General features: G+C 41.7%; 1 protein-coding gene across 3 annotated transcripts in view; it reads left to right on the plus strand.

The window, feature by feature from the left end:
• Positions 1 to 26,126, plus strand: part of PAK2 (p21 (RAC1) activated kinase 2) — a 90,085-nt gene that overhangs the window by 28,801 nt on the left and 35,158 nt on the right. For 2 of the 3 annotated variants that reach the window (XM_003806416.5, XM_055110794.2), the window contains exon 2: positions 12,494 to 12,701. In XM_003806416.5, the coding sequence (XP_003806464.1) occupies positions 12,515 to 12,701 (187 nt within the window). In that variant the 5' untranslated portion in view covers positions 12,494 to 12,514. Of the gene's footprint in view, positions 1 to 338; positions 9,684 to 12,493; positions 12,702 to 26,126 lie in introns of those variants that run through there. The other variant, XM_063602648.1, reaches the window with a different exon arrangement.

Below are 26,126 nucleotides of genomic sequence, written 5' to 3' on the forward strand. Positions count from 1 at the left end.
GATGGTAGTATGCACCTGTAGTTCCAGCTACTTAGGAGGCTGAGGTGGGAGGATCACTGGAGCCCAGGAGGTTTAGACTGCAGTGAGCTCTGATCATGCCATTGTAATCCAGCCTGAGTGACAGAGTGAGACCCTATCTCCATTAAAAGTATATATATACAGTATTTATCCTTTTGTGTTTGGCTTATTTTACTTAGCATATTATTTTCAGAGTTCATTCTTATTAATAGTATATATCAGAATTTCATTCCTGAGCCAGTATGGTGGCATGTACCTGTAGTCTCAGTACAGCTACTTGGGAGGATCAGGTGGGAGGATTGCTTGAGTTCAGGAGCTGAAGGGCTGCAGTGCTGCCCTCTGAGCATGCCTGTGAGTAGCCACTGTGCTCCAGCCTGGGCAACACGGCAAGACCCCATCTCTTAAAAAAAGAATTGTTTGTGTGTATATATGCCACATTTTGTTTATTCAATCCTGCAAGTTTTTTATATATAGTATTTTATTGTATTGTATTGTATTTTAAAGACAGAGTCCAGCTCTGTCTCCTACGCTGGAGTGCAGTGGCACCATCTCGGCTCACTGTAATCTCCGCCTCCCGGGTTCAAGCAATTCTCCTGCCTCAGCTTCCCGAGTAGCTGGGATTGCAGGCACATGCCACCACGCCCGACTAATTTTTGCATTTTTAATAGAATCAGGGCTTCACTATGTTGACCAGGCTGGTCTCAAACTCCTGACCTCAAGTGATCTGCCCACCTTGGCCTCCCAAAGTGCTGGGATTACAGGCATGAGCCACCATGCCTGGCCTGAGTTTTTTATATATAGTCTTTAAATCTTCATTCAGTTCTAAATATTTTTCAATTTTCATTATGTCTTTTTTTAACTGGGGTTTGTTGGAGGTGTTTTCAAATTTCTAAACATGTATTTCTTTCCTAGTTATCTTTTTGTTATTTTAAACTTAATCGACTTTAAGAGTGTGTAGTGATTCTGGTCTTTTAAAAAAACAGTTGTCTCAATGTTTCTGTTTACCTCATTCTTAAAAAATTGTTGAGTTTGCAGTTTATGTTGGCAGCTTCTTGTCTCAACACACTGATGATACTCCACTGTCTTCTTGCTTTCATTGTTGATATCAGGAAGTAAGCTGACCATTCAATTACTGCTTCTGTGAAATTTGTCTTTTTTTCTCCTTTGGCCGATTTTAGGAATTCTTTGTCTTTGATATTATTAATATCACTACGATGTGTCTACTTGTAGATAATTTTCTATCCTGCTTTTGATTCATTAGACTTCTACTTACAGATTTATGTTCTTTATCAGTTCTGGAAATTTCTCAGCTATTAATTTGTTCAGTGGACCAGTCCTTCATTCTACCACCTTCTGGAACTCCAAGTAGTTGTATGTTAGACCATCTAATCTACTCATCTCCTCTTTCATGTTTTCTTTTTCTGTTTTTTTTTGAGACAGAGTCTTGCTCTGTTGCCCAGGCTGGAGTACAATGGCACAGTCTCAGCTCACTGCACCTCTGCCTCCCAGGTTCAAGCAATTCTTCTGCCTCAGCCTCCTGAGTAGCTGGGATTACAGGCGCTTGCCACCACGCCTGGCTAATTTTGTATTTTTAGTAGAGATGGGGTTTCTCCATGTTGGTCAGGCTGGTCTCGAACTCCCGACCTCAGATGATCCGCCCGCCTCAGCCTCCCAAAGTGCTGGGATTACAGGCGTGAGCTACTGTGCCCGGCCTCCTCTTTCATATTTTCTATCTCATTGTCTGCAATGAGTTCATTAGTTCATTGTTCATTCATTCTGTCTAACACTATGTCCATGCTGCTTTTTACTTCAAATGTTGAGTTTTAGCTTTCACTTATTTTTTCTTATTGAAAGTTCTGTATGGTGTTTTCATATTCACTCTATTCTGCTTTTATTTTCAAGCTGCTTCTATGTGTCCTTTGACACAGCATTCCATATCTGTGTTTTTCAGAGATTTTTCCTCCTCTTGCCATCACCATTTTCAAAATGCTAAAGGTTCTCTTGTTCCTTTCTGTCCAGAGGGATTTATTCCTGATTGGTTGTTATGTGCATTATAGCCTTTTTCAGGCCTAGCCTTATGTGGGAGGGACGCCTGTTAATTTTTCAACATTAGGCAGACTGGGTTTTACTACCTGTCCCCTGTGGCAGCCATCAAAGTGGAAGCATGAGGTCTCTGGGGTTTAGTCAGAATCCCTCGAGAATAAGTAGATTAGTAAATTGCTTACTCTTTTTGAGTTCCTGGTTTTGCTTTGGTTTGGGCTCTATGGAATCATCCCTCTTATTTTACTAGCCCATCCATGCATTTAAAAAGACTTGATACGTTATCCAGACCTTTATTTTAGAGTTTGAAGCGAAGTTTTAGTTTCCTTCTTTTTTACCAGCCCCCAGATTGGGTTTTCTGCATCTCTTTTCTCGCTTTCCCTCTTTTCTTTCTGGATTTGCTACTAGTGGGACTGATGTTATGGCCATTGTCACCGTCACCACATGAGAACACTCTTTTGCTTCAGAGTTGTGAACCTTCTGTTTAGAGTGTGTGTTGTCATCTTCAGGTAATTTGGAAATGTTTTCATTCATGCTTCTGCTCTCAAAGACATCTGAGGCTCTTTTGTGTTTTTGACGGGGCGGGTGGGGAGGGAAGGGCCACTGGTGTTGGGCTCTTGCAGCTTATTGAGAGATTGTTGAAAGTCTGGGTAATTAATTAGTGTTACTGCATTCATAATGTACTGAAAAATCAAGGCTCACTTGTTATTTATATAAAAAGTAAATAAAAATGCTTTTTAAATCATTGTGTTTTTCAATCATGGATGGTTTACACTTGGAGTACTGTAGTTGATCCCAGCAGATAATAGTAAGTTTAGTAATCTCCACTATTTGGGCTGACCAGTTCCAGATAGCACTCCGCTGTTCGTTTCTGCTGTGTATGTAGCCACCCCTAGTCTCCTTCAGCAGACAGTTGAGGAATTGTTTGTGTTTGAGTCGTGTCACAGTTAAACAATGGGCCTCTTAGAAGAGTACAGTGTGTTTTGGGCACACTTTTTGTTTCGCCTACTTGTTTTTCACTGAAAAGTAGCAAAAAGTGTTTGAACAGATTTAGAGAGAGGCACTACTTACCGTTTGCTCTTTTTTTTATAAAACATTTGTTACTAATGGTTAAGCAAAACTAAGGTAAATCAGTATTTTACCATGAATTATTTTTATACCTAATATTGTTTTTGGCTAACATATAAGATGAACATAAAGAACCTTATCACAGTCTCATTTGGTACTTTTCAGGCATTTGACACTGTCAGAAGTAGCAATTCACACACAAAAAATACTGTTTTATGGAAAAGAGAACTGAAGGTCATGAATCAGCTGTGAGGGGAAAAGTATAAATCTTTCTAAATATATTTTTGTTAATATGGGGTAGTTGATGTTGTCTAGTGCTGTTTGATTAAGAAAACAAGTTCAGGCCGGGCACAGTGGCTCATGCTTGTAATCCCAGCACTTTGGGAGGCCGAGGTGGGTGGATCACCTGAGGTCAGGAGTTTGAGACCAGCCTGACCAATATAGTGAAACCCCATCTCTACTCAAAAATATAAAAATTAGCCAGACGTGGTGGTATCCGCCTCCCAGCTACTTGGGAGGTTGAGACAGGAGAATTGCTTGAACCTGGGAGGCAGAGGTTGCAGTGAGCCAAGATCACGCCACTGCACTCCAGCCTGGGCGACAGAATCTCAAAAAAAAGCAAAACAAAACAACAAATTCAATTAGCCGGGCGTGGTGGCGCACTCCTGTAATCCCAGCTACTCGGGAGGCTGAGGCAGGAGAATCCAGGAGGTAGAGGTTACAGTGAGCCGAGATCACGCCACTGCACTCCAGCCTGGGGACAGAACGAGACTCCGTCTCAAAAAAAAAAAACAAAAAAAAAAATCTGTGGACACAGTATGGTACCATAAATCAGTAAACATTGCCTAATACATGCACAGTACCTGCCTTTGAATTGCTTGAGGTCTTAGGTAGGAAAAGCAGATAAAATAACTAAGGGTTTATAGTTGTAATTCATTGCCGAAGAATGGCCCAGTATATTAGCATAAGTAAGAAAAAAGAGCCTGAGATTCAGAGTTGTTAGGAAACTTGAGTTCTAGTCTTAGTTCTGTTAGTAATTAGATTTATGTGCCTTTAGGCTAACCGCTTACTTTTGGGTAAGTTGGTTTTTTTTCACATATAAAACAAGGCAGATGGACTAGATGACTTAATCCTTTACAATCTTAATACCGTGTGAATTTGTTTTCCTGTGTAACTCGAGTTTAGAGGATGTGAAGGATCTTTTTGGGCAAGGACTGACCTCAGGAAGGAAATCATTTTCACTAAGCCTTGAAAGATTTGGTTGGGTAGATAAAAGGAAAAAGAAAAGCTAAGAATGCAGAAATAGATACATAAAAATTATTTAGGCCAGGAAAGTCTTTGGTGTATTTGAGGAATATGAGGCATAGGATTGACATGGTGCAGTCACGTGAGATGAAATTGACTCAGCAGTTCAGAGTTCAGTGGCCCTAATGCCAGAGTTTAGTCCTCAGTCTGTAGGTTATGGGCAGCTAGTCAGGACGATGTGTAGCCAGGGAGAGTCATAGCACTTGTTACCTTTAGTCAACTTCTGCATGATAATTAAGGTATATTTAACCAATTCTGACTTCTTTCTCCCAACAAAAAAATTGAACACAGAGAAACCCTCTAGGGAGCTAGTTATTAGGTGGTGCAAAAGTAATTGCAGTTTTTGTCATTACTTGTAATAGAAACTACTTTTGCACCAACCTAATAGAATTTCTTCCACTCAACAACAACTGAAAACATAGAGACTGAGAGAAATCCAGAGATGATGTGGTAAATCCCCAGCTAAGCAGCTGGTAGAGGCATCAGTATTGTATCCAAGGTCGTGCTTATATTTACTGAGATCTAGTCACTCGTGTGGCATATTAGAATTGTGGCGGCATGGTTGTCATCTTGAATAATTTCATTAGGGACATCTCTGACTCAAGTTTACTATTAAATTAGGGTTTTGTTCAGGCAAGTATTGCTTAAAGGGTAAGTCATGTTAATTGGAATTTCCTTGAGACAGCTCATTCAGCATGATAGTGTGTAGTCACTAAAAAGTTCCGAAAAACACAACGCTGTGGCTCCTCTTTAGTTCTATTAGACTAAGTATGTACAGAACATAAGTTACTGCACAGTATACTAACATTGAACAGTAGAAAAAATATTATTTATTTATTTTTTTTGAGACGGAATCTCACTCTGTGGCCCAGGCTGGAGTGCAGTGGTATGATCTCAGCTCACTGCAAGCTCCGCCTCCCGGGTTCAAGCAATTCTCCTGCCTCAGCCTCCCGAGTAGCTGGGACTACAGGCGCCCACCACCACAACCGGCTAATTTTTGTAGTTTTAGTAGAGACGGGGTTTCACCATGTTGGCCAGGATGGTCTCGATCTCTTGACCTTGTGATCTGCCCGCCTCAGCTTCCCAAAGTGCTGAGATTACAGGCGTGAGCCACCGAAGGATAACCAAAGTGTAAGGAAAGGCTGTGTTCTGAAAGTTGCTGTGTAATGTCATTTGCTTAGAATTTAGCATTGCTTCTCATGAATGAAAATGTCTCTCTGGCTCAGCCATGAAAAAGCCTTCTGACCTTTCTGATACTGTAATGAAAAGCAGTATGGTAAATACCATTGCACGCATTTGGGTTTTCAACATGTTAAGGATTGAAGAGGTTTCTGTACCCTAGCTTGGAAATCTAGCTGTTGCTTATTTGTTCTGTTAAAATGTGTTCTGTCGAGTATAAGATGAAATAAATATGAGTCTTCTGCCACCTCCGTAAAACATCAAAGCATTTGGGGTATGTAGGTGAAGGGTAAAGATGGAGTACGCTTTAAAGCAGCAGTTCTCAGAGTGTGGTCTGCAATACTGTGAGGGAGTCTGATGTCAAAACCTTTTTCCGAATATTCTTAACACATTATTTGCTTTCACACTGTGTTGACATATGGATTGATGGGGCAAAAGCAGAAGTGGGTCAAATTGCTCGTTACTTTAACCCATACCAAGGCCATGGCCAAGTGCTTGCAGTAAAGTGCCAGTTTCACGTAATAATATACTTAATGGAACAATAAAGTTATTGATCAAGTATTCTATATAGCAAAATGGGAAGTACTCATAAGGTACTTCTGCATACCAAAGTATGAACCATTGTCTTGGAGATAACCACTTCTGCAAGAGAGCTAAACTAGCCCTCTGTTTCATGGAACACCTTTCTTTATTTGGAAGAACAACTGACCCACAAATTCCGGTTGTTCAGACTTCGTATTTTGCAGACATTTCCTCAAAAATAGTGACAGAATTTGTTGCTACTGATACAATTTAGGCTTTCAAGCAAAAATTAGAGTTTTAGAAAACTGGTATCCACTATGTTGATTTTAGCAGTTTCTCAGCGCTTGATTTACTCTGATGACATAGGTGGTGATATTAATGAATGTGGTTTTATTTTTACTGCATAACGAGATGTGTCAACATTGGGAGTATCTTCAAAACCCAGGGAACCAATATTTTCCAAAAACCAATTCATGACATTGTAAAACTTCTGCATAGGTAACAGATTCATTCAAAATTCAAGAGAGTCAATTGGTTTAATGTAATAGGGTACAAGAAGATTCATTGCTGTGATTTCAGATTCCACAATGAACCTTTTAGGAAGGTCAGGTTTAGTGTAATACCAAAGAAGAAAATCCACAATTATGTGAAAGCTGTTAAAATGCTCCTCCGTTTTCAGGTGGGTATCTGCGTAAGACAAGATTTTTTTCGTAAACTTCAGCTAAAACAACTCAGCACAACAGATTGAATGCAGAAGCAGATCTGATTATCTGGCTGTCTTCTACCACACCAGACATGAAAAAGACTTGCAGAAATGTCAAAGAATATCAGTCTTCTCACTCAACTTATTTTGTTTTGGAAAATAGTCATTTTTCATAAAAATGTATAACATGTAATGGGTTTGTTGTTATTTTTAAATGAATTATTTAAACAACTTGGTTTTTTTTGTTTTGTTTTGTATTTTTGAGGCAGATTCTCACTCTGTCACCCAGGCTGGAGTGCAGTGGCGTGATCTCGGCTCACTGCAACTTCCGCCTCCCAGGTTCAAGCTATTCTCCTGCCTCAGCCGCCCGAGTAGCTGGGATTACAGACACGCGCCACCACGCCCAGCTAATTTTTTTTATTTTTAGTATAGACGGGGTTTCAGCATGTTGGCCAGGCTGGTCTCGAACTCCTGACCTCAAGTAATCCCCCGACCTCGGCCTCCCAAAGTGCTGAGATTACAGGCGCGAGCCAACATGCCCAGCCAAAAACTTGTTTTAATTTCTCATACAGTAAGTATATATAAACATAACCCTCATCAACAAAAACTCTTTGGACTCTTCATTAATGTTGCCAAGTGTAAAGGGTCTTGTGGCCAAAATGTTTTGAGAACGGCTACTTTGAAGGAGCTGAGTAGCTGTAATATGCCTGTGTTGAGAGCAGATACCAATAAAGGGAATGCCTGACCTAACTTAAAACAAGTACGTGTTGGTCTTTCTCCAGGTTATGAACTCTTACAGAGGACTCAGGTCGTCTTTTATTTTCTCTAATGTCTGGCACAGAGTCTTATAAATAGTAATGATGATAACAATTGCAGCAGCTTTTAATCTTTGTTAGCTCATTTAATCTTTATTCTGTGAGTAGATAGTGAGATATAATTTGCATAACCAAAAATTCACCATTTTAAAGTGTACAGTTGAGTGGTTTTAGTGTATTCACAGGGCTGTGCGACCATCTCCACTGTCTTCATACCGGAACATTTGCGTCCCCCAGAGAAACTTCATACCCAGTAGCAGCCCCATCTCATTTCCCTCACTCCTTAGCAACCACTCGCTAATCAGCCGTGTTTATGAACTAAATTCCTCTCTGTCTCTGTGGATGCCCCTGTTGTGGACATTTCATATGAAACGGAATCCTACAATATGTGGCCTTTTATGGCTTTTTTCACTTAGTGTTCGAGGGTCATCCATGTTGCAGCATGTATCGGTACTTCTTTTGCGGCCAAACAATATTCCATCTTATGGATACACCACGTTTTGTGTATCCGTTCATCAGTTGATGGATATTTGGGTTGTGTCTATCTTTTGGCTGTTATGAATGCTTCTGTGAACATTCATACAAAGTTTTTGCGTGAACATGTTTTTCAGTTCTCCTGGCTATATACCTGGGAGTGGAATTGCGGGGTCGCATAGTAGCTCTATATTTAATTTTTGAGGAACTTACTAACTCCCTTTTTAATAGAGTTTTTATTAGGGGATAATTTTAGATTTACAGATGAATTGCACAGATAGTAGATTTCCTGTATACCTATCACCCAGCTTCCTCTAATGTTAACATCTTACATAACCGTGATACATATGTCAAAACAAAGCAGCCAACATTGGTACCTCACTGTTAACCAAATTCTAGGATTTATTTGGATTCTACTAGTTGTTTCACCAGTGCCCCTTTTCTGTTCCAGGATCCAATCCAGGGTGTCACGTTGCGTTTATGGTTGTGTCTCCTCGGATCTGTTACAGTTTCCCAGTCTTGTTTTTTGTGTCCTTGACAGTTTGGAGGAATGTAGTGGTCAGGAGTTTTGTAGCATATCCCTCAATTGGGGTTTGTCTGGTGTTTTTCTCGTGATTAGGCTGGGGCTGTGGGTTTGGGGGAAGAATACCACAGAGGTGAAGTGTGCATCCGATCACATTAGATTAGGGGATAAGTAATATTGTCATGACTTGTCGCTGGTGATGTTAACTGTGGTCACTTGGTTAATAAGGCATGTTTGCCAGGTTTTTTCACTGCAAAGTTATTTTTCCCTTGCCATACACTGTTCTTTGGAAGTGAGTCACTAAGTCCTGCCTTCACTCAAGAGGAGACAAGGATTAAGCTGAAACTCCTAGAGGGAGACATATTTACCTATTTTATTTGCAATTCTTCTGTAAGAAAGATTTGTTCCTTTTCTCCCATTTATTTACTTATTCATTTATTTATGTCAGTATGGAATAACCTACTTATTTGATACTTTGGGTCATAATCTAATAGTATACTAATTTGCTCAAATCATCCCAGCATTGGCCTATGGAAAATCTTTCCTGTGTCCCTTTGGCATTTCCTCATCCTTTTAAAGTGCTCCCTTGCCTTCTGACACTACAGCATGCTCTGGGCTCATCTTCCATTTTCCCTTTCCCGTGCCTAGAGTCAGCCATTCCTTCAAGGAGTCATGAGACGTGGTGAAGTGTAAGTCGGTGGTGGAAACAGGATTCCATGCAAAGCAGTCTGATTCTGGAACATATGCTGTTAACCAAAAAGCTGGATAACATGCAGCTGATTTATTATTATTATTGAAGGTGCATTGGCAGTTTCCACTCACATTCCATCTATGTGGGAGCCTTGAGGAAAGAATTTATAGCACTTTACACTAATTATTGTGCCCTGTTTTTGTTGTTTTTTGTTTTGTTTTTGAGATGGTGTCTCACTCTGTTACCCACGCTGGAGTACAATGGCATGATCTCAGCTCTGCAACCTCTGCCTCCCGGGCTCAAGTGATTCCTCTGCCTCAGCCTCCCGAGTAGCTGGGACTACAGGTGTGCGCCACCACACCTGACTAATTTTTGTATTTTTCGTAGAGACAGGGTTTTACCATGTTGCCCAAGTTGGTCTCGAACTCATGACCTCAAGCGGTCTGCCCACCTTGGCCTCCTAAAGTGTGGCGTGAGCCACCGCGCCCAGCTGCAATGTTGTTGCTAAGCTTTGTCTTTCTTCTGTCTGCAGCAAGATAGGGCCCCTCTTGTAATGCACACTGGTAGTAGCCCATACTTAGGAATAGCCAGCTGCATGCTGCTTGCATCCCACCCCAAAACAAAACAAATCCCACATGATGTCAGGAGCTGGTTAGGAAGAATCATTTTAGGGCATGTTGTCAGCACCGCCTTAGATCCTGCCCTCATTTCTTCCTTAGACCAGACAGCCTTTTGCACACAGAGATAGAGATCTTTTTCACTCCCTTTTCCCAGCCCTTCTCTAGCTAGTTACCCCCTCTCTTAGTCTGTTTTCATGCTGCTGATAAAGACATACCTGAGACTGGGCCATTTACAGAAGAAAGAGGTTTAAATTGGACTTACATTTCCACGTGGCTGGGGAAGCCTCACAATCATGGCGGAAGGCGAGGAGGAGCAAGTCATGTCTTACGTGGATGGCGGCAGGCAAAGAGAGAGCTTGTGCAGGGAAACTCTTCTTTTTAAAACCATCAGATCTCGTGAGATGTACTCCCTATCAGGAGAACAGCACAGGAAAGACTTGCCCTCATAATTCATTTACCTCCCACCAGGTCCCTTCCATAACATGTGGGAATTCAAGATGAGATTTGGGTGGGGATGCAGCCAAACCATATCACTCCCAGAAATGTTTTTGCTCCTTTACCTTTTTTTATTCTTCCTCTTTTGTAGAATGAAGAAATAATCATTTTGAGAGCGAAAATATACCATAGTGCTAGTGACACGCTCCCATCAGGGAAAATAAAAGCTGTAAGATTTGGTATAAGCTTCTCAAATTATTTTATTTTATTTTATTTTATTTTTTTTGAGACAGAGTCTTGCTTTGTCGCCAGGCTGGCATGCAGTGGCGCAATCTCGGCTCACTGCAGGCTCTGCCTCCCGGGTTCACGCCATTCTCCTGCCTCAGCCTCCCAGGTAGCTGGGACTACAGGCGCCTGCCACCACACCTGGCTAATTTTTTGTGTGTTTAGTAGAGACAGGGTTTCACCATGTTAGCCAGGATGGTCTCAATCTCCTGACCTCGTGATCCACCCGCCTCGGCCTCCTAAAGTGCTGAGATTACAGGCGTGAGCCATCGTGCCCGGCTAATCTTCTCAACTTATACCTACTTTTCTTCAGGTATAAGCATTCAAACAAAATAAAAAATTTGTTTTTAAGTTCTGAACAGTTAGCATTCTTTTCATTGTATGTATGCAAGGTTTTGTTTGCTTAAATGCATTAAATAATCTTAGAATCAAATTAAGATCCAGTTACCAATGAAAACCATGTTTAGTGGGAAAATATGTTGTTTTCTAACATATAGTTTTGTATCAGAACTCATATGTATAAGTTACGGATCCTCTCCCTTTTACTGCTGATTTCAAGTGTGTGTCATCTACTTTTTTAAAGACTTATACCTAGAAGTATGGGTAGCAGGGTTGAAGTTTTCACTGAATTAGCCATGTAGCTAAGACAGATTACCCAACTGCCTGGACGGGGCATTTACAGGTGTCACAGAACCTGAGGGATGTGGCCACACTCAGCCTTTCAGCCATGCTCTGTGTTTAATTTTGTCAGTATATCCAGCTTCGTCAAGCTCCTTTGTGATTATCTGCAAAACTCAAAAGACTAATGTGTCTAAATTAGGATGTCAAATTTTCAGAGACCAAATACTGTATCAGCAGTGCATTGTTTCAAGAATCCTTGGCCAGGCGTGGGGGCTCACGCCTGTAATCTCAACAATTTGGGAGGATAAGGCGGGTGGATAATTTGAGATCAGGAATTCGAGACCAGCCTGGGCAACGTAGTGAAACCTCATCTCTACTAAAAATACAAAGATTAGGCTGGATGCCATGGCTCACACCTGTAATCCCAGCACTGTGGGAGGCCAAGGTGGGCGGATCACCTGAGTTCAGGAGTTCGAGACCAGCCTGGCCAACATGGTGAAACCCCGTCTCTACTAAAAATACAAAAAAATTAGCCGAAAGTGGTGGCATGCGGCTGTAATTCCACCTACGCAGGAGGCTGAGGCAGGAGGATTGCTTGAACCTGGGAGGTAGAGGTTGCAGTGAGCTGAGATCACGCCACTGTACTCCAGCCTGGGTGACAGAGCGAGACTCCATCTTGAAAATAAATAAGAATTTTTTAGGAAAGTTACTATGAAGGCTAAGTTGTAACTGCAAGGTTGGAGTGAAATCAGATTGGAGGGGTGCTGTTTGATACCCTTAATAGCCAAGCATCTGTCTCTGCTCTAGAGGTACACCTCCCCAAGATATCCTATAATTTGCTGGTCAGAACATATTTTTCCTCTTTGGAATTAAAAAAAAAAAGATTTCATGTTGTCTGTCTTTCTATTGAGAAGGTCTCTTAGAATCCATCGATTAGACCAGTAGCTTTTGGTAGTACCATGATGTTTCCATTTGACTTTTCAAACATTTTTCAGCTGACCATTACCAGCTTTGTTGGGGGTAAACTCAAGAGAGTTACATCTTTTACACATTGATTTTTCCAGATTTTGCAAATGTCACTCTAAATGGATAATATTTTCTAATTGGGAGTTGTGGCAGGGGTAATTATTACTGTTTTTTGCTTGTTCGTGCTATTTTTTACTTTGTTACTAATTGTATTTTTTCCAATTCCAGGCCATTTCATAATTCTGAATCATGTCTGATAACGGAGAACTGGAAGACAAGCCTCCAGCACCTCCTGTGCGAATGAGCAGCACCATCTTTAGCACTGGAGGCAAAGACCCTTTGTCAGCCAATCACAGTTTGAAACCTTTGCCCTCTGTTCCAGAAGAGAAAAAGCCCAGGCATAAAATCATCTCCATATTCTCAGGCACAGAGAAAGGTAAATAGCGCTTCTGGCTTTCAGAGTCTCAGCATTGGTTTATTATTGTATGTTACCCATGTTGATAACTTTTATGGTGAGAACATTAAAACAGATCATGAAAACAATCGGTGCTAATATACAGGCACTATTAAAAAGTCTAGTTTATTTTAAATTGTGATTTTTAAAAGAATAAAATGTGAATTTGTTTCTCACCCTGCTTGTTATGGCCAATGAATTTCTATATTCATCTCCTTTGTTTTCTGAGACCTTGGCCATATTTTAATGAGATTTGTGACATTTGAGGGAGACCTGCTATTACAAGAATGGTGAGATAGGGCCCACAGTCCCCTGTCTGAAATCCCTGGAGCCAACTGTGTTTTGGAATTAAGAGTTTTTGTGATTCTTGAGTAGTAAATACTGTCTTTTACCAGGTGTTCTATAATGCCCCCAGAAGTGTCGGAGGCAGCCTCAGTACTCACAGACTGATGTGTCCTCAGCAAAATATATGTCTAGTTCAGGGTTTCTCAGCCTCAACACTATTGACATCTTGGAGCCAAATAATTTGTTGTTGCAGGGACCTATCCCCTGGGGGCAAAATTACTCCAATTAAGAATCACTGGGCCAGACACAGTGGCTCCTGCCTGTAATCCCAGCTACTTGGGAGGCTGAGGCAGGAGAATCACTTGAATACGGGAGGTGGAGGTTACAGTGAGCCAAGATCGTGGCACCGCACTCCAGCCTGGGGAACAGAGTGAGACTGTCTCAAAAAAAAAAAAAAAAAAAGTGTATGTATATATATATGTATATAAAACATCCTTGTACCTACCACCCAGCCTAGAATTTTATCAGTACCTCTGAAGTCCCCATCTGCTATACCCCATCCTAACCTTCTCTTCATCCCCAATATCCACCATTCTGCATTCTGCATTTTTATTGTAATTTTATAACATATCTAGTCACCCTCAAATATGTATGGTTTAGGCATGCCTGTTTGGGAACCTTTTATGAATGGAATTATGCTGTCTGCATTTTTTCCACATACTTTTCACTCAGCTTTATGCTTTTGAGACTTGTTGATGTGTGTGGTGTAGTTTGTTCACTTTCACTGCTGTGTATTGCTACACTGTAAATATACTGCAGTTTATTTGGCCAGTCTCCTATCTGTAGACATTTGGGTTGTTTTCATGAACAGTGTTGCTATGGATTATCTTGAACGTACATCTTACTGGATGTAGGGCAAAGCTTCTCAAACTAACAGGTGATCTGTTAGTTTAGTTCTTGAATTGCTAATTAGAATCACCTGGGAAGCTTAATCAATCTGTGTTCAAACTCCATTTCATTCCAGCTGAATCAGCAATCAGCATCTTTAGGGGCTTACCCTGGCATCGTTTTTGGTTTTGTTTTTAATTTTTTAAATACCCCAGATGATAATGATGTGCAGCTCATATTAAAAACCAATGCATTGGTGGGTTATGAACTCTGTATAGTGGACGACACTAAATGCGCTAGAATAATATAATCAGAGTGTTGTGCACACAGTAAAAACGTTGTCTTATGAAACAGTTTGTTTTAGTTATGTGTATACTGAGTCAGGATATAAAATGTATTTCTTGGTGTGGGTCCTGACCAAAGATTTAAAGGTCATTCAGAGATGTATATTTAGGATTAGAATTGCTGGGTTACAGGCTGTTCCCGTGTGTGACTTGACTAGGTTTGTCAGATTGTTTTCTAAAAGTTTTTAGTGTACATTCTCACCCACAGAAGATGAGCGTTCCCATTGCTGAGCACCCTCAGCAACTCTGGGAGGGGTGCTCAGCAACTCTGGGAGGGGTGAAATACTAGCTCATTGTTTTAAATTGGCCTTTCCCTGATTACTCAAAAAACTGAGCATCTTTTCGGGTTAATTGACCGTTCTTGTGAGCTTTCTGTGAAATATCTGTTCAAGAGAAAGAAATATCTGTTCACTATCTATATTAGTCTGTTTTCACACTGCTGATAAAGACATACCTGAGACTGGGTAATTTATACAAGAAAAAGGGTTTATTGGACTTACAGTTTCACATGGCTGGGGAGGCCTCACAATCATGGCGGAAGGCAAGGAGGAGCAAGTCACGTCCTACGTGGATGACAGCAGGCAACGAGAGAGAGCTTGTGCAGGGAAACTCCCCCTTTTAAAACCAGGAGATCTTGTGAAGACCTGCCCATGATTCAGTTACCTCCTACTGGGTCTCTCCCACAACACATGAGAATTCAAGATGAGATTTGGGTGGGGACACAGCCAAACCATATCAAGGTCTTTAATCCATTTTTCTACTTGGTGGTTAGCTTTTTCGTTTTCTATTAATAAACATTCCTTGTAGTTTATACACTAATCCTTTGCCAGTTATATGATGTTAAAGATAGTATTCCAGGATGTGATTTGCCTTCTCACCCTTTCAGTAGTATATTTTAATGAATAGAAGTTATTAATTTGATATGGTGGAATTGATCAATTTCTCTCTCTCTTTTTTTTTTGAGACGGAGTCTCATTCTGTCACCCAGGCTGGAGTCTAGTGGCTCAATCTCAGCTCTCTGCAACCTCCGCCCCGTGGGTTCAATCAATTCTCCTGCCTCAGCCTCCCGAGTAGCTAGGATTACAGGCGCCTGCCACCGCGCCCGGCTAATTTTTGTATTTTTAGTAGAGACAGGGTTTCATCATCTTGGCCAGGCTGGTCTTGAACTTCTGACCTTGTGATCCACCTGCCTCAGCCTCCCAAAGTGCTGAGATTACAGGCGTGAGCCACCGTGCCTGTCTTCAATTTCTCTTTTTTATGGTTCAAGCTTTTTGTTTTTTAAGAAATTTTTGTCTTACTTGAGGTCATAAAGACATTTTCCTGTATTTTTTCTATAGCTTGCCTTTTACACTTTAAATCTTCGAGCTAGCTGGATTTTATTTTTGTATATTTGTGAAAATATTCACTTTCACTTTTTTCTTTAAACTTGGATAGTATCCCAGACCCATTTATTGAGTCTTCTATTTCCCCACTGACCTAGACCACCATTATTTATCAAGTGTCCATGTGAGAGTCTGTTTCTGTGTTCTCTGTTTTATTCCATTAGGTTATTTGTCTGTACCTGAGCTAATAATAGCACCCTGTCTTGATTACTATATCTTACAGTCTTTTTTTTCTTTTTCTTTGAGGCAGGGTCTCACTCTGTGACCCAGGCTGGAGTGCAGTGATGTGTCTTGGATCACTGCAACCTCCACCTCCCAGATTCAAGTGATCCTCCTGCCTCAGCCTTCCAAGTAGTTGGGACTACAGGTGCACAACACCATGCCCAACTAATTTTTGTATTTTTTGTAGAGACAGGCTCTCATATGTTGCCCAGGCTGGTCTCAAACTCCTGAGCTCAAACGATCTGCCAGCCTTGGCCTCCCAAAGTGCTGGGATTACAGGCGTGAGCCACCACACCTGGCTCTTATATTGATTGTTAATGCCTGATAGAACAAATCTCTTAACCAGATTCTTCTTCAGAATCCTGTTAATTGCTTTAGCTTTTTGCATCTTTCTATAAATTTTAGAATCTGTTTATCATGTACTTTAACAGAAAAAAAAACCTGCGGCTACTTTGATTAGAATTGTATAGATTGTGGGCCTGGCACCGTGGCTTATGCCTGTAATCTCAGCACTTCGGGAGGCCGAGGCAGGCAGATCACGAGGTCAGGAGAGCGAGACCATCCTGGCTAACAAGGTGAAACGCCATCTCTACTAAAAATACAAAAATTAGCCAGGCGTGGTGGCGGGTGCCTGTAGTCCCAGCTACTCTGGAGGCTGAGGCAGGAGAATGGTGTGGACCCGGGAGGCAGAGCTTGCAGTGAGCCTTGATTGCGCCACTGCACTCCAGCCTGGGCGACAGAGCGAGACTCCGTCTCAAAAAAAAAAAAAAAAAAAAGAATTGTATAGACTTTGTAGGGCAAATAGGGGAGAATTGCATCCACCTTTGTAGCTGAGGGTGGGGAATCTGCAGAGCCTTTGTGTAGCCTGCTTACAGGAAGTTTAGTTGCACGTCGTTTTCAGTCTCAGAGAGACAGATGTGTGGAATGTTTGGAGGGTAGGATGCTTCTTGATTCCTCCTGTTTCCTGGAGCTCTACCTCCCTTTCCTCTTACACTTACTGCTCCTACCTGGAAGCTGAAACACAGCCCAGTCGCTGGGGCCCAGCTTTCGGCATTAGGAATGAGGGAGAACCTTGTGTGTGTTTACACATCCGTGCTTTTGTAAACATAGAAATAACCTGCTCTGTTGCTCTCACTGGATTATCCCGTTCATCACCCTAGTGGTTGCCTCTGGGTCCCCTCATTTCCACCCACCTTGCTTCTAGTTTCAGCCACCTGCAGCAGTTTGCAGAAGCATTTTCCCACTGACATCCTAACTGCTGCTTCTCTCGCTAGTCTTATCCTAATTGCTTTTCATTCTTGAGCATTCCTCGTGGATTTTATTCTGTGAAACACTCGGTTTTGGTGTAGAAGGGAGAGAACTTCAGTATGTGCTCAGTACATCATCTTGAAACAGAAGAGTCTAAAAGGCAAACAATTGTATTTCCATTTTTTAAAAATCATAATGACCTTAAGACTTTTGCCGTCTCTAATGTAAGGCCTGATCTAGAGATAATTCATTTTATTCCACTAAAAAATTTACATCCCTTACTGCTTTCCTTACTAAAAAAAACAGCTAATATTTTTATAAAAAGAAAATAAAGACTCTAGGATGTTTTCACTGATTAATTACTGGTTTTAATTGGTATCACCAAAAAACTTGAAAATTATCCTTTTGGATCCTGCCGTTTTAAGGCAACTTGACAGAACAGATCTTTTTTCCATGCTTGCAAATGTGTGTACTATGTGAATAATCAGAGATGAATGATAAAGCAGATAGTGTCCCTGCTCCCACGACAGCAATCTAAAACCATGGTATAGAATTACAAGCCATGAAAAGTGGTACAGAGGCAGTGCACAACATGTGTCCAATCTGCAGTGTCTGGGAAGGCTTCCTAAGGAGGTCATAATAGAGCTGAAGACTGCAGGATGGGTAAGGGAAACGATAGTTACAAAGTGTGTTCCATGCCTGGGAAGAGCCTGTTTCAGTGGCCCACCTACAGGAAGGATCAGAGCACATCCATGGAGCTGAGTGCCGCCCGGTGTTACTGGAAAGCAGAGAGGGAAGGACAGAGAATTACAGCAGGGTGTATGTAGGCACTACAGACAGCAGAAGAGGCTGAAGAGGTAGGCAGTGACCAGGTCATAAAGGGCCTTGTATTCTGTGCTACAGAGCTCACATTTTATCCTGTTTCCTGGGGAACCATTACAGATTTTTAATCAGGGGAAAGACCTGGCCATCTCTCTGTTTTAGATAGGAGAGAATGGTAGGTATATAGAAAAGAGGTTTTGTTCGAAGTGTTAGAGTGAAGTTGGAAACTAGTTAGGAGGCTTTTGCAGTAGCCCAAGTGAGAAATGGCCTAACTAGTCTACTAGTTTAAATAATGAAAATGTCAGTGAGCCATTTGACTTTTTAAAATAAGCTTTATTCATACAGCTAGAGTTGGATGGTATTGTCTTTATTAACTAAAGCAATTTTCACATCTAGCTATTCAACTTATAAGCACCTTCACTTCTGGTTGGTTATGACTTAGATCTGTAAACAACCTTTCTGATTAAAAAAATGAATTCTGAGATTAATAATAGTAACCCATACTTCTCTGCCTATTTCCTAGAGGAGTCGTCCCCAACCTTTTTGACACTGGGGTAATGGTTTCATGGAAAACAATTTTTCTTTTTTCTTTTTTTTTTTTGTTTCATCTTGTTGCCCAGGCTGGAATGCAATGGCGTGGTCTCAGCTCACTGCAACCTCCGCCTCCTGGGTACAAGCAATTCCCCTGCCTCAGCCTCCCGAGTAGCTGGGACTAGAGGTGCGCGCCACCACGCCCAGCTAATTTTTTTGTATTTTTAGTAGAGACGGGGTTTCACCATGTTGACCAGGCTGGTCTCGAACTCCTGACCTCAGGTGATCTGCCCACCTCAGCCTCCCAAAGTGCTGGGATTACAGGCGTGAGCCACCGTGCCTGGCCGGAAAACAATTTTTCTGTGGGGCTGGTGGGGGGGTGGTTTCGGTATGAAACTCTTCCACCTCAGATCATCAGACATTAGTTAGATTCTCATAAGGAGTGTGCAGCCTAGATCCCTCGCATGCGCAGTTCACAATAGGGTTCGCGCTCCTGTGGGAATCTAATGCTGCCACTGATCTGACAGGAGGTGGCGCTCAGGCGGTGGTGCTCACTCCCCACTGCTCACCTCCTGCTGTGCCACCCAGTTCCTAAGCGGCCATGGACCTGTACTGGTCCACGGCCCTGGGGCTGGGGACACCTTTCCTAGAGAATTCTCTGCTGTGTCGTGGAATTTGAAGCTATTACACATCAAAAGAACAAAGGAGGAATTACTTATGGTTAGACTAGAAACAAGAGTCTTCCTTTTAAACAGATAAAGGGTTTCTTTTATTTGTTTGTTTAGCCTTAGATGTAGCTTGAAAGCAGTCTAAAAGGTAGTGCCCTAGAGAATGTGACAGTAGCCTACTTAGGATTCTTTTTAGTACCTTTTGTCAACATGTGACTCAGGGTCTCTGCCTCTTGGCTGAAGGTTGCTGCCTGCCTGCTGCTGCTGTTTTGTTGTCTAATGAAGTTGGAAAATGATTCTAAGAATCTTTTTTTCTCCTAGGACACTAGTTAAATTGTTTATTTTATTAAAATAAGTTTTTTGCCCTGGTCTATTACTTCCCATCAAGTGATCTGGTTGCCTGGTGAACCTCCCGTAGATGGTTGTGTTTGATAAGCAGAAGTGGGAAGTTGACCTCCTTTGATTTTATGAAACATGAACAGATTTCAGATTTCTCCAAAGCGAAGGTGTAACATGTAGGGGTCCGTCCCGCAGACCCTGACCCAATGACGGATGAATAACTTACACTGACACAGATGTTATGCTTGTCAGTCCAGCTGAGAGTCCGGGCCACTTACAGACTCCCAGGAGAGTGCTGTAAAGCGTTGCAACCATCGGCCTCAACTAGCCAACAAAGCTTGCATTTATTTAGTATAGATTTCAATTGACAAAGACTTGAGTCAACACACCTGTGGGTAATTCACCTGGTCGCCCCCACCCTGGAGAGGGCCATCTTGCCCACCAATGATCAAAGGTTAGTCTTAGGACCACATGAGTAAACAAGCTCTTTAGATAAACTACTTTATATTCCTTTGTATCTGTACCTTAAGCTCTCTGGCTCCTGAAAAGAGAATCTGGCTACCTTCAGCCAAACTTTGAAGCTATGCAAAACTCCCCGGCCTTCCAAGCAGGTTTGCTTTTTTCTATTCCTATAATTTCTTCTGCCATCCTGACTGAACCCCCACATCTACATAAATTTATTGTGATTGGCCCTCTATTTCTGGGCTTCTAGAGTCGTTATATAACAGTATTAAAGACATTCTGTTGGTATAGCAATATCTTTCCAGCACATTGTTCAATTCGAGACATGCTTTAGTATCTTTTTGTTTTAGACACTGTTTCTAATATCCCTTCCTTTTCCCATTGAGACTATTAAAATACAGAGAGTACCTGTATATGTGTTATGTAAAAACAAATGGCATTGAACAGATTTTTAGGATTTTATGTTTATTTTGAATGATCTAATGTGGCTCTATCTCAAGTTCTGCTTAATCGTTTTTGTGTTTTTCCTTTAACTTTTTACTCTATACTCCTATCATATATGAAACTTTAATATATTTCTCTAAACTCTTAACGTTTCCAAGTTGAAGAATATGACTAGGCCTTAGACACAACAGGAACCAGGAATACTCTTGCTAGATATGTTATCTCTCACCCTTCTTTTTATATTTTTTTCTTATTTTATATTTCTTATTTCAGAATGTTTTTTCTCTATGTGTTAAGAAATATAATTCCTGGGCCGGGCGCGGTGGCTCACGCCTGTAATCCCAGCACTTTGGGAGGCCGAGGCAGGTGGATCACGAGGTCAGGAGATCAAGACCATCCTGGCTAACAAGGTGAAACCCCATCTCTACTAAAAATACAAAAAGTTAGCCAGGCGTGGTGGCGGGCCCCTGTAGTCCCAGCTACTCGGGAGGCTGAGGCAGGAGAATGGCGGGAACCCAGGAGGCGGAGCTTGCAGTGAGCTGAGATCGCGCCACCACACTCCAACCTGGGCGACAGAGCGAGACTCCGTCAAAAAAAAAAAAAAGAAATAGAATTCCTGGGCTCAGTTTCTTACAACTTCAGTCACTGGTGATAGACTGATTCTCAGGGAGCCGAGTCTGGCTTAGCTGCTCAGGGTGGCTGCCCCTGCACCAGTTGCTGGAGGGTGTGTGGGAAGCTGTGCTGACCTGGCTTGAGTTAGGTGCCCACCTTGGACCAGTCATCTGTGACCATAGTCGTGTAAGAAAATGGCATCTTTCCCAACTATCTGCATAGAGGAAAGGTGAGGGAAGTTTCCAGAAGTAGGATGCTGAGCAGATTTTTTTAAAAGAAAGAACACATATAATCATAGTACATTAAATTGTAAACTACTAGTTTATCGTTAACTAATAAATAATTTCTCCTGTATGTAGGGTATTCCGTTAGAAGCCAAGGGACATAAAGAAATGTTGAGTGCACGACCTCAAATTACTCAAAGTCTAGTGAAAATTGAGAGAGAGGTAATTTATGATAGACGTATTAATAATTGTGTTTCAGTAAAGAGAATCCAGGCTTAACAGTTTCCTTTCCCTCTGCTCCTGTCCATAACCAGCATTCCCTTCCCTCTCACTGTGACCAGATCTCTTTTAAGTTACATGCCTAGAGAGGAGATGGACATTTGAGCATAAATCCCTCATTACTAGTTAAATAAGTATTATTGTGTTTCCTACCAATACTAAACTAGTAGCATCTTTGTAAACAAAGAAGAGCATACGGTAACATTTCCAGTTTTATATGTATAGACTTATCAAACAGTATGATTTTTAACTCTTTGATATTAGAAGAATCTTCTGGTTAAACACAGCATGTTGACCACATACAGAAGCATTCTATTTACTCTCCCTCCCAAGACCCAACTACAATGACAGAAAAAAAAAATATATATACACACACACACACACACACACACACACACACACACACGGTCAAAGAGAAAGAGGAGTCAGTAGTGTGAAAGAGGCTTCAGTACACATTTGGAAGGCAGAAGTGGTGGAAAATTGGCACCTGACTCAGCAGGACAGAGAAACACATAACCTAAGCGTTTGCAGAGGGGAATCTGTGAGAAGGGAAACACGTTTCCCTTGTAGAAATTCCGGAAGCTCAAGATTTAGAGGCACACGATACTGTGTCGGAGTGGGGGTGGGATGTACTACACATGCTGGAAAGAAGGGGGATTAGTTGAAAATCAACATAGAAAGTGTCAAAGGCCCCCCAGGACTCCTCCTTTACACCCCACACATCCATATAAATGTTATCCCCATCCTCTGGAAGGAAAAAAGAATAAACTGGGATTTACATTTATTTCCAGAGAATTTAAACCACAGAAGCCTCTGTTCTTATCAGGGGAGTCAGGAAAAGTTGAAGCACCAGAATAAAGCAGGTGACTTCATGCAAGTCAGCATTTTCAACTCCTTTCCCCATCCTGCTTTCAGAATACCTGCAGCCTGACTCACAGCCTCAGACAGGAGATTGGAAGATTTTTCTCTGGATAAACAATGGCCTGGGGAAAAAAATACTTTAGGTACCTTGCATGGATGCTGTCCTTATCTTTAGTGTTAAGGTTGGCTTAACTCCCAGTTAGCTTTTTAATACTTTTCTGTATGAGTAGACAGTACAGGATCACCCGACATTTATGAAAAACCCTTTATAAATGAGAGGGAGAGTCCAAAACAATAGGGATAAAAACAGGAACTTAAAAGAAATAGACAGTGTAAGGAGAAAAAAAACCCCAAACTGCAGCCTGTGCATACACACATACTGTATAATCGTCAAAGAGAGGAGATAGAGGAATCCATGAAACAAGAAAAGAGTTCGCAGAGAAAGAATGATCAGAGAACAATGGAAAACAGTTCTTGGAATATCAACATTTAAAATTACCAAAACAAACAAAAGATAGCAATAGAAAGAAGAGTGGAAGATAATCAAGAAAATTCTCCCTGCTGGAGTGGTGGCTCACACCTGTAATCCCAGCACTTTGGGAAGCCAAGGTGGGTGGATCACTTGAGATCAGAAGTTCGAAACCAGCCTGGTCAACATGGTGAAATCCCATCTCTACTAAAAATACAAAAATTAGCTGGGCTCGGTGGTGTACACCTGTAATCCCAACTACTCAGGAGGCTGAGGCAGGAGAATCACTTGAACCTGGGAGGCGGAGGTTGCAGTGAGCCAAGATTGCGCCATTGCACTCCAGCCTGGGCAACAGTGCAAGACTCTGTCTCAAATAAAAAAAGAAAAGAAAATTCTCTCAAAGAATTAAACAGAAATACAAAGATGGAAAATATGAGAGAAAAGATAACAGTTAAAAGATCTGACTAATGACAATTAAGTGGAGGACATAGTGACTTCTAGCTCTAAAATGGTGGTGTAGAAGCACGCTGGCTTCACTCACTCTGCCCTGCCACCACAGAAAACCAAGAACATACAGCACTAAGATGATCACCAGCAACATCCAAGAACTCAGATATGAGAAGGAGACAGTTCCCAGGGGCACAGAGAAATGAAAGAACTCCAGGCATGCTGTAAGAATCGGACTTCCGTATCTGCAACACCCGTTCCCCCTGTCCGCCTGGCGCCAAGTGTGGGAAAATCTCCCCCAATTCACAGTGTCTACACAGCAAAAAGTGAGATTGAAGAAGACAACCACCTTCCCCACCATCTTGGGTTCCCTGGCAGGAGGCCTGTCCCTGCCTTAGCCCACAGGTGGCATAGGGAGAGCTACCCTGAGGACAGCCAGAGGCAGAGGAGGGAGGCGGGATTACTGTTCCCGGCCTTGGAAACCCTGCTGTATAACTCAGCCAAAGGGCATGCCAAATAGAGCAGCTGTTCAGCAACACCATGTTGTAGGAGGTTTATTCCACAGGACCCTTGGCAGGAACCCTGAGCCACCCTTCCTGTACTGCTACCAGAATATCCCCTTGGGGACTCCTCTCTCCCATTTAGGATGGGCTGCACTCTGCCAGAACCAAGGCAAACCTGGGCTTATGGTGCCATTTAGTGCTGGAAAGGAGGCAGCAACCTAGGCTCGGGGGTGAGGAAAAGAAAGAAAATCAACAGGTAAATTACAGAGACTCTCTAAGCAAACATATCCAATAAAAACCAGACTAAATATCCTCATACTTCTTTGAAAAATGGCTTAAAATTTTCCAAATTTAATGAAAACTGTAAACCCACAGATTCAAGAAATTTAGCAAAATTTGACCATAGGAAACATGAAAACTACACCAAGGCTTACTGTAATCAAATTGTTTAAAACCAGTGTTAGGGCTGGGCACAGTGGCTCATGCCTCCAATCCTAGGATTTTGGGAGGCCAGTGTGGGAGGATCATTTGAGCCCAGGAGTTCAAGACCAGCCTGGGCAACATGGCAAAATCCCATCTCTACAAAAAAAAAAAAAGAAAAAAAGAAAAATTATCTGGGCAGGGTGGTGTGCACCTGTACTCCCAGGACTTGGTAGGCTGAGGCAGGAGGATTGCTTGAGCCCAGAGGTTGAGGCCGCAGTGAGCTGAGATCGCACCACTGCACTCCGGCCTGGGTGTCAGAGCGAGACCCTGTTTCAAACCAAAAACAACAACAACAACAACAAAAACACAGTGATAGAGAAAATGTTAAAAGCTACCAGAAAAAAAATAAAAGACTCATTATATATATAGGACAAAGACAGAGTGATCCCAGACTTTATCTAAGTAACAGTGCAAGCCAGAAGACAAGGGACAACATCTTTAAAGTATTTAAAGGGAAAAACATCTATCAGCCTAGAATTCTATACTATTGAAAGTGTCTTTCCAAAACAAAGGAGGACACAGAATTTTAAATGCGTAAAAGCTGAACGAGTGTATCGTCAGCAGACAGACTACAAAAAATGTTAAACTAAGCCCTTCAGGCAGAAGGAAGGTGATGTCAGATGGAAATGTGGACTCACAGGAAAGAATGAAAAGCACTGGATGTGGCACCTCCGTGGTTCTGGACCTTTTTGGCACCCGGGATTGGTTTCACGGAAGGTAGTTTTTCCACAGACCCAGTGGTGTGGGGGAATGGTTTCGAGATGAAACCGTTCCATCTGAGGTCATCAGACATTAGATTCTCATAAGAAGCGCACAACCTGGATCCCTCGCGTGTGCGGTCCACAGTAGGGCTCACGCTATGCGGTCCAACGCGGCTGCTGATCTGACAGGAGGCGGAGCTCAGGCGGTGATGCTCACTCACCTGCCACTCAGTTCCTGCCGTGCAGCCGGTTCCTAACAAGCCTCGGACTCTGGTACCAGTTTGTGGCCTGGGGGCCCTTGTGGTATGCGTTCTTTCTTATCTAAATTTCTTTGAAAGATAATTGTTTTGAGTTTTTAAGAAAACAAAGCACTGATACACCTTGTAACATGGATGAATCCCAAAAACATTAAGTAACAAAAGTCATTCGCAAAAGACTGCATATTGTATGGTCCCATTTATATTAATGAGCAGAACAGGCAAAGCTATGGAGACAAAGTAGATTGGTGGTTGCCTGAGGTTTGGGGTGGGGCAAGGGCTGAAATGGGGAGTCATTGCCATTAGGTGCAAGGTTTCTTCTGGGTATGATAAAAATGTTCTAAAGATAGATTGTGATTATGATTGCACAACTCTAAATATACTAAAACCCATTGAAGTGTACAATTTCAACAGGTGAACATGATAGTATATGAAGAGTTCTAGCTTAAGAAACAACTGAGTAGATAAAAGGGAATCTCAGAATACTTAGTCCAGAAGAAGGCAGAAAAGATTGATAAAAACAGACCTACCTACAAGAAATCTACTTTAAAACATAAAGCCACAAAATAGGCCAAAATGAAAGGATACAAAAAGGTGTGTTAACAATTAAAAGAAACCTGGACTGGCTGTATAAACAGCAGACAAACTAGAGTTTAGAGCTAAAAAATACTATCAGTGATAATAAGGAAGGTTGTTATTTCGTGATAATAGGACCAGTTCATTAAGATGATATAATAGAACTAAATATTTATGTACCTAATAACAGCTTCAAAATTCACAAAGCAAAAACTGAGAGGATTTCAAGAAGAAACAGACAAATTCAATTATAATCGGAGATTCCAAAACTTCTCTCAGTAATTGGTAGAAAAAGTAGACATAAAATCGGTAAGGATATAAAAAATTTGAACGTAACTATCAGCCAACTTGACCTAATAG

The sequence above is a fragment of the Pan paniscus genome, chromosome 2 (assembly GCF_029289425.2).
Source record: "Pan paniscus chromosome 2, NHGRI_mPanPan1-v2.0_pri, whole genome shotgun sequence".
NCBI classification, from domain to species: Eukaryota; Metazoa; Chordata; class Mammalia; order Primates; family Hominidae; genus Pan; species Pan paniscus.